Source organism: Lipotes vexillifer, unplaced genomic scaffold (assembly GCF_000442215.2).
Source record: "Lipotes vexillifer unplaced genomic scaffold, Lipotes_vexillifer_v1.1 scaffold1330, whole genome shotgun sequence".
In the NCBI taxonomy this organism is placed as follows: domain Eukaryota; kingdom Metazoa; phylum Chordata; class Mammalia; order Artiodactyla; family Lipotidae; genus Lipotes; species Lipotes vexillifer.
In genome coordinates this window covers 719,737-729,417 of record NW_006787533.1, presented here as the reverse complement: position 1 = coordinate 729,417, position 9,681 = coordinate 719,737, and the positions used below count along the sequence as shown (strand labels likewise).

The following is a 9,681-nucleotide window of genomic DNA, read 5'->3' as shown; positions in this document are numbered from 1 at the left end:
CCACTGCTACCCAAGTAAAGCCTGAGCAGCCTGGAATTCTACAGTTAGGGAGGCTTTAATTTGCCTATGACAGAGTCCTGTGGAAAATGTACCACTCTGGGGAAATTTGAAACCCCCTCAGAGGGTTGAAAGCCTTGAAAGGACCCAGACTGACCTGGAAATCTGGCCTTTTACTTTCCATCCCTGACTCTTTGATTACAGCCTGAAAGCTCTAGTCATTAGTTTCCCTTAAAAGAAGAAAAGACTTAGAATGGTTGCTCCACGTGTGTCAGGCTGTTGTGAAGATCAAATTAGATAACGCACATGTGAGTCCTCTGCAAACCATGGAAGATACCTTATTAGCAATTTTTTTATACCTCAGAATGAATTGCTTATGAGAACCTTTCCTAACGAGGATCTAACGGTGGAAGAAGGAAGAAGGAATTGAGTGGGTACCTGCTGGGAAGGAACAAGCAGATAAAAGAATAAGTGTTCAGGAAGAGACAGGATTTGCCCAGGACTGACAGACTGCCCTTACATTTTCCTAAAGGTTTTATAATCTATTGATCTAGACAGGCCTCCTTCATGATCTTGAGCTTCTATTTTTATTAATTACCTAAGTGTTTTGCCAGACCATATATTAGAGGTGAGAACTGAAACCTAATCATACGATGACTCTTGCTTTTCAGGATTTTAGAATAGCAGGACTCAAAGCAGAAAGGAAGGGATTAAGGAGTTACCTGGGCTGGACTGCCACCACCTGTGCTTCACTTCGGGGAAAGCAATTCGACTTCCTCTCTTCCCAGCCTCTTCTAATGCTATGGAGTTCCAAAATAATGCCTTTTGCCAGAGAAAATAATGCCTTTTGCCTTTTTATTTTAATATCTAATTATTTTTATATCCTCCAAGGAAAGCTCCAGACCACCGTTTAAGTCTATAAAGGAGAGAGCACAAATTACATATAAAAATTGTCACTTAAGAATGGTACTAAGTAGGTACTAAATATGATTCATGTAGGTTGTGGCCCTAGAAAACTATGGAGCACCATGAATATCTTGATCTATGTGAATGGCCCCCTCTTCAGTTTTGCAGTGTACAATCTACCCAGCTGTACCCAGTGGCCCTGGTGTTGGCTGTCTTTTTAATTTGTCATCTTTGATATAGAAAAGATTTTTTAAAATGCCCATTCCCGCAGCGGTGTGATTGGTTGCTAAAGGCTAGGTTTTCTGACTCTTCCCATCTGTTGATTACTGAACCCAGACCAGCTCCCACCGGCTGAGGATGTACGAGCGAGAGGACTACCGAGGCCAGATGGTGGAGCTCACGGAAGACTGCTCCTCGCTCCGCGACCGCTTCCACTTCAGTGAGATCCGCTCCCTTCACGTGCTGGAGGGCTGGTGGGTCCTCTATGAGATGCCCAACTACCGGGGGCGGCAGTACCTACTGAGGCCGGGGGACTACAGGCACTACCACGACTGGGGGGCCCTGGATGCCAGAGTGGGCTCCCTGAGGAGGGCCATGGATTTCTACTGAAATATTTTTACTCTATCCTTTTTTCCATCTAAAAGCTAATAAATGATTTCCTGTGTGTTTGATGCAGTAACGTGGTCCTCTTTTCCTTTCAGACTCCTTGGAAGGGCTCAGCAAAAATAAAGCTGGGAATAACGTGGATTTTCTTACAAGTGTCAGTGGAAAGGGTGGTGTGGGGTAGCAGTTGAGAGGACAGGCTCTGGAGCCAGAATGCCTGGGTCCACATCCACTTACTAGATTTAGGTGGTCGGCAAGTTACTTAGCATTTCTGTGCCTCAGTTTCCTAATTTGTAAAACTTGGCGTAGTAGTACTCTTCATTTCATAAGTTTGTGGTGTGGATTAAATGACTTATTATTTTAAAATCACTTACACATTTTAGCTTTGCATATCGTATAATAGTTTCTAGGAAACTGTTCTCTAAGCTTGCTGGTGAAACAGCTGGTCACCTTTTTAGTACCCTTTTCTTAGGAGAATTCCCTTTTGGAGTTTGCATTCAGTAAGATGGCTAAGTGAAATTGCAGAGGGAAACAGAGTTAGATAGAGACAGATGTGTCTGACACATCTTCGGTGTGAATACATTTGACTGCCTGAATAGACTTACTAATACATGTGTATCCAGAGCACAAGTATAAGAATCAAGTGCCACCTTAATGAACAGCCCAAAGGACTCTTCCAAACATTTTTCTACTTAAGGGAGGTACAAAGCATTCAGGTAGTGTGCACTGATAAAAATGAGCACAGTGGGACAGAAGTAAAGACATAAGGTACATGATCAGGAAAATAACATACATCATGCAAAGTTCTTAAATCTACAATTGGCTATGCTGATACTGTCACCAGACTTGGATCAATTTTTATTACCTCTAGCTCATGAATCAACATTTGATTGTAATCATATCACCAAGAAAGAAAAAGGTAATGTGGGAACTAATCATTTAATTGAATTCAAAATTTCTTTGCAGAAAATCTAAGTAGGTATTCTATTACCCTACTGGATTTTCTTTAATTGAAAATACTAGACTTCTCGATTTCAGATGTTTACACATAATTGAGAAAAAACAAATTACTTCCCAGCTTAGGGGTTTGACTTAATTGTGAAAATGGCAACCTCTTGTTGAAATAAGTTCTTGGTGAGCTGAACGGCCATGATTAGGAAAGAACCATTGCAAATTATTTTCTACGAAAATATATACATATCTAGCAGCTAAGAAATAAGTTGTTTCTGGAATCCCAAATATTATAGGAATAAAGTAGTCAAATTATTTAACATATTACTTCCCTAACACACATGCACATTACAAAATATTTGAAGAAGGTCTAAGGACATTTAGATCTGTGCTAATACAATAGTCACTATCACATGACTCTATTTGGCTAGACTTCATTTTGCTAAGTCCGAATGAAGATGTGTCATAAGTGTAAAACACACACCAGATTTCAAAGACTTAGTATGAAAAGTAGAAAGCAAAATATCTGAATATTTTTCAAATTAATTTAATGTTGAACTGATAATATATTGGATATATTATATTAGGTTTAATATAATCTGTTATTAAAGTTGATTTTACTTGTTTCTTTTAACTATTTTAATTTGGTTACTAGAAAAATTAAGATTACATTTATGCCTCTTTTTATAATTCTATTGATCAGACCCCCAGGCTAAAAAGGTGAGTTGTAATTTGTATGCAGATACAGCTCAGTCTGAAACTTGAGTTATATGAAATCCTAAAAATTAGGAGATGGCAGAGAACACGTTTAAGTGTTACATAGTCATTGAACATCCATTGCCTTATGAGGAGATACTCAGTGAAATGATAATTTTCACCTATCACTGACTGAGGCAGTGGGGGAGTGGGTCCCCATCTTGTCTCATCATATGGGTGTTCCATTAACTACACTGAATTTGAAGTTTCAACAACACATGTGAGTTACCCGCCCTTCTACGGATACAAGTCCCTTCTTTCCTCAGCTAATTTTCCCTCCTCTCCCTCTCCCTGTCCAGGGATGGCCCTTCATTTATAGCATTTTCATTCTGGAAGCTGCCATGTGTCCCTCCCCTAACTTTTCAAACACTGTTGTCATTGTTATAGATTTTATAAAGAGCTTGAAAACTAACTGGCTAAAAATATTCATCTTTGACTCTTTAACTACTCTGGCCAAATCAACACATTAACCATTGTTGAGCAACGTCACATGCTGGTATTTAGAACAACCAGATTTTTTAAGAGATGCAATGATGAGAAAAAGACAGGAAACTGCTGAAGAGATAAAAAATGATAAGTACAATGGAAAGTGAGAAAGAATAGTTGAATGTTCTGGAAGCCACTGTCATCCAATGCTGGAATGTCAAGAGGAATTGCAGCTGAATACAGGCTGTACAATTCTTTTTAAAAAAGGTTATGTAGGGTATTGTGTATAGAGTTCGGATTGCAAATGTTCAACAAGAGGACACCAGGTCTCATTCATACACGGGGGTTTTCTTTTCCATCTATGTGTTTACTCTACTTTTTCAACTATTGAAAAAAATCAGATAAGATGGAGTTCAATTTGACAATCCCTGAAATTTAAAGGATGTATATATGGTCCTGGAGGAAGGATAATAAAATAAGAGGGATGCTTCCTGCCTTATTAATGGTCCTGACACATCCATGGGCTTTTGCTAGGTACAAAGAATAAATTCTTGCTCCAAATATAGCATGACAGTAAAGTCCCGAATTTCAGTTATAGAGTAATTCAAAGGGAGAGATTTTCCCTTCAGGATGCAAGCCTTGATATTTTGCAGAAACATTTGAATATATTTGTCAAATAGTTCGATGAGAGTAGCGTTTTGTGGAATTTGAAAAATAAAACCTAGAGAATTTGGATAATCCATGAACTATTTATTAACATGCGCAGCAGAAAACCTGAATATTGTATGCTGTTCTTTGTGAACAAAATGCTAATAGAATAAAGGCAAAGAAAAAGACATGTCAAAAAGGGAAACTTTTTTCTGTTTTAAATCAGGTGCTGGTTTTCAACACTCAGTTCAAGTACCTTTTTTTTAACAAGATGAGGCCAATGGAAAGTTTCCAGGATGTTTGTTCTGACATGCAATTATTTTTACCCTGCCACATTTGTAGCCATAGAGAAAGATGCTGTCAGGCTGACTGACAGAAGGAGTTCTCCACAGTCAAGGAAACTAGAATTTTGATAAAAGACTAAATAATGAGGTGATAAATTGTCTATGGCACTTCAGAGGTAAAGAGTTACTTTCGCAAGAGTTATGTGTACTGATTGATTTCATGAAAAACCCTTTACCCTAGACAATAGAGGAGCTGAATGTCATACTTAATAATTAAATGGGAAAAGAGAAACTGAAATATTTGATTCCTAACAAATATACATTAATAATAGCTCAACGTGACAAGCAGTGTACATTTCACACAAGAGGCTGACTTGTGATACATATGTACGGATTATGTTCACTCACAAGTTTATGTCAGACGTTAGCCAAATCGATTATAATATCAAATTTAGAGAGGGAAAAAGGAGCATGCAGAATGAGTAGATTTGTCAGCAGATTCAGAGTTTATTTACTATTTTGTAGTTTATATTTCAACTTTGTGAAAAAGGAAGGCAGTGAAGCGTTTTCAAAACTACCTTTTCAGAAACTCTCAGACTACAGACATGCTGTCCTCAGAACAGCCATTAGCCGAGGAGAGGACGTCACACATCCCTCAACTGATGTGAAAAGCTACGCCTTTCCCATGTCTTTGTCTTTAATTGTGCCTATGTGCTTTATATCTGTTAAAACTGGTATTCCCAACTACTAACAGCTCAGCTCTTGGAAGAATACCTCAATATTAGGGTGCTGTGCTTCAGCACAAGTTGTCACATGCTATAGGGAAGTGAGAATGACCTTGGGGTCAGAAGCCCCTGACTTGAGCTCCTTGCTCCTCCATGTGCAGACCTGTGGCTTTGGGCATATCATCAAACCTTTCAGAGTCATGATTTTTTCGTCTGATAAATGGAGGGAGTGAGATATTGTATGGATTTGCCTTGCACAGAGCCAGACCGGGTGTTTAGTAACAGTATGTGTCTTTTCCTTTCCTCATTGAAATCGATTGCTCTGTCTACCTGGAGGTTCACAGTGGGACATTTGCTATGTTGAAGGCATTAGGTAAATCATGGATTTCAGAGCCTTCCATTTACTCATCAGTCAAGTGAGGATATTGAGAAAAGTGAGACAAACCGTCTAGTCAAGTAGCTAGCATGTAATCAATGCTAGTTTGATTTTCATTCTTTTCTTAATTTAAAAGGACTGTATTTGAGATTAATAGCTGACTATATTAGATTTAAGAAATATAACAATCTAATCTTTCCACTATTGGATTGGTTTTACCTAATGAGTTGCCATCACTAAATAACAAAATAATTAAAAAATACTTAGAACAGAAAATCTTGGTTCTCTGAATTCCAGTATGTCTCTATTACATATTGATAAGATTACGCACAACGTCTTCCTATTTTAACTCCATTAGTAAGTTATTTCAGCCTGTAAAGTATTCTCAAAGTACAATCAGGGTTTATCATCCATTTATAAAGTTTCACTTATCCTGGTCCTGTTCTTGCTTTGTTCAGAAAGGAAGCTGATCAATGGAGAAAGGGAGGGACCCAGGAAGAGGGTGGTGACATCTGAACTGAAATCTGCTCTGATCTGAGAAACAAACTTCTGAGTTGTTTTGTCTCCTTTGCTGCAGATGCTATTATTGCCAGTCAATGCATTGTGATGCACAAGGGCTAGTGTGAAATGGAAATTTCTTTTTTAGGAACCAGGAAATAAGTTACGAATAAAAGAATGCTCATCCCGTGAAAGGAGTTGGTCTCTCTCTGGGCATCAGTGTTGACTGAATGCAGAGAACTTGGAAATTTACTCAGGAGTTTTTGGAACTCCAAACAAAAAAAAATCACTGAACATCATCAGGGACCTCAAATTCTATCTAGAACTGAAACCAGGTAAGTGGTGGTCCCTCTAGATATTTTTTGCAATTGAAATCTGACTGTTTCCAGAGTGGTAACTCCTGAGTTACCATATTTTATTCAGGCAAGTTTTATGCATATTATCAGTCAAATGTTAGAAGAAGAAAAGAGCATTGTCACAAGAACAATTTATCTCTGTATTCCTCATCAACTACTGTCTCCTCCCTTCTGTATGTGGGTGTGTCCTGACCACTGAAGGCTGAATATCCTCCGCTATTATCTCCTTCCTCCTCCTTACAAAATGTGAACCCTGTTCAAGTGTTCAGCCTTCTCCACGTGCTCTGTGATTCTCAGGGAAGGTGATCCCACCTCCAGCTCAAAAGTGGTTACTAGTCCTAGACCAATTGTGATAATACTGCCTGCCTATCCAATGACGGAACTCAGCTTTCAGCAAGACAGATCATGGCATTCTCCTGGTGACTGATACCAGATGAGAGTTGACATATGACCTGAACTGGTGCAAACATACTAAATCTTGAGTTAATGTTATTCTATTTTTGGAGTAAAACCTTTTTCTTTGTCCTGCCGGGTCATCCGAGTGGCTATTTTAGCCGTCTTGAAACTTCGTGGGTAGGTTTATAGTACTTGAAAAGTCCAGATACTATCCCATCTTAAGAAAGCCAATGCATGGAGACAGGCAGAGCCAAGGAAACTGCAGAGAAGCTGGAGTCCTATTTTAACCATACTTGGAGACTCCCCTCTCTGAACTTCCTACTATGGGAGATACTAAATATAATTTAAGCTAATTGGAATTTCTATTACATGGAGTCCAAAGCATTGTATCTGAGAAAGGGAAAAACCGCTTCTATCTTAAGCTCCTGAGAAGGCCCTCATGAGTTTAATCCAATTATATTTTTCCAAATCCCAGACACTAGGTGGAATGGATTTTGTAATCAAGTCCAGCCTATTATGGTCAAAGAGCTTCAGTCTGCAAACTGAAAATTGGGGGGAACTGAACTTTCTTTCAATTCCTCACTGGATATGAATGAGAATGAACCAAGCTCTGGTGTCTACACTAAACCAATGATTCCCCTTTTTTTCTTATGCCATTTTAGATTGAATTTTCTGTTCCTTGCAACTGAAAGCATCTTACATGAAAGTTAAGCCTCTAAAACATATTAGTTTTGATATATTTCTGGTTGAGTTTTCACTTTTTGAGCCTGTGATCAACAGTCTAATGATGGCAAACTTTTCAAAAAGTTTGCAGGATTTGAAAAGGCCAGAAGCCCATTCCTTAAAAATAAATAAATCTTCAATCAGGAAAGTAAACCAATGTGAAAAAATGGGCAACATATCTTTTCACTTTTAAAATTTACAGCCAGTGGAGAACCTCTCCTAGAGTTCCTTCCTTTACTCAGTTCAAGCAGAGAGCATAGCAGATTGGTTTCCAAGAGGCACTTTGTTTTCCAAGAGGCCATGAGACAATCTGGAGAAAGTAAGAGATCATCTTGGTCATAACCACTGTGCTGTGTTTTCACTTGCCTCAGGCCAAGCACAAATAGTCCATGTTCTATGTTAGGAAAATAACAAAAGTTGATACCTGTTAAAAACTTTTATTTGTATAATAATATGACATATTTTTAAAAATAGTTACACTGATATTAATGCTGGGCTTTTCAAATAGTCCTGCTGGGAAGCTATTTACATTTCTATGGTTCAGAAGTATTTTTGGAATTTTTTTTTTTGAAACTCTGCTATAACATTTGACATTTCTTTTTTGATAATTGTCCAAGATAACAAATTTCCTGTTGAATGTAGAACTGACTTATTCATCAGTACTGATGACTAAGGGGAACAAATTAGGTGAGTGATTAAATTGGGCAATACAGTTTTTGATTAAAAAATTGAGGTTAAGAAAAACTTACATATGCAAAAAATTGCAGAATATTTTCCCTCTGATTTGAGTGGGACCACAAAAAATACTTGCTATTGTCCACTACAAATTGGCACTTGCCATTGGCACTTGCCATTTACCTCTACAAGGATTAAATCACATGCTGCTGCAGCTGCTGACTTTCACCACCCCCTGAAAGGAGTTCAGGGTGGAGAACAGAGATGAGGCACTCTGTGCTCTGGGAAAAACTGGCAGAACAGGTCTTCAGATAGTTAGAAATTTTCAGAAGCCCATTTTATGAGCCCCATTCTTGTATTTCCTCATATCTAGAAAAGCACTAAAATCCTTCATTGTGACATCTGCTCCTTGTGACTAGCAGAAACCTTCTGCAAAAAATATGTGCTTGATTTCATGTATTCCCCCTTCGCCAGAATCACATATATACTGACCTTCCCCCCTACCTCTTTGGAGCAGTTTCTCAGAGCTATCTGAGATGCTGTCTCCAGGGCTATAGTCTTCATTTTGCCCCAAATAAAACTTAAGTCACAACTCTCATGTTTGTGCATATTTTTTTAAGGCTACACTACCATCTTCAGAAAAATACAAAAATGTTTAATAAATCAACAAACATTTTCCTGGAAGAATACTAGACCACTGGGAGAAATGCATTCTTATGGTTATGAAAGCTCTTTCCTCTTTAAGAATATTCTTTAAAAATGAAAATATTCCTGAGTGGTAGAATTGCAGAATAAACTAATAATCAAAAATAACTTGGTGAGGAAAGTGGGAACTGGAAGAGATAGTATTAAGTACATGATTGTTGAAAGGAAAGGAGGGGTGTCTATCTGAAAAAAAAATCTGTATCTAATCTGAAATCTTGCCTAGGCCTTACCTATGGGGCAGGAAAAGAATGGATACTATGTGATAGCCTCCACATAACAAAAGTAGGTAATGGGAAGAAAGGCAGTCCCAGGTCACTATAAATGATAGAATTTACTGTATCTCACTTTCATCAATTCAAAATCTCCCTCTACTCTCAACCTTCTCACATTCAGAAAGACTTTACGGCTTCCTTTTTGTTGGTGAAGACACTTAGACCTTTATGATTTAATACACCACAGGTAGTTTTAGACTTCAGTCTCAGGGATACTGCTCATTTCCTATGGCACAAAGGGAACAAAAAGTGACTTTTTTCTTTAAAAGATAAGAACTTTAAGTACATTTTCCACATCTGCCAGCATTTTTATATCAAAGATTTGTCATGTCTGTTTCTGAAAGGGATTGATATGATTTAGAGATTAAAGTATACAGGGAAAGA

At 38.0% G+C, this 9,681-nt stretch overlaps 1 protein-coding gene across 1 annotated transcript; it reads left to right on the top strand.

Annotated features, from left to right (window-relative positions):
- The first annotated feature begins 1,240 nt into the window (after nt 1-1,240).
- Nucleotides 1,241-1,572, top strand: LOC103072138 (gamma-crystallin F-like). The gene has a single exon (XM_007460227.1). It carries the CDS (start codon nt 1,261-1,263, stop codon nt 1,510-1,512), a length of 252 nt encoding a protein of 83 aa, XP_007460289.1. The 5' UTR covers nt 1,241-1,260; the 3' UTR covers nt 1,513-1,572.
- The last annotated feature ends 8,109 nt before the right edge of the window (nt 1,573-9,681 follow it).

What these genes read in the sequence shown, in the direction of transcription:
- LOC103072138 (XM_007460227.1), top strand. Translation starts at nt 1,261, where the DNA reads ATGTACGAGCGAGAGGACTACCGAGGCCAGATGGTGGAGCTCACGGAA.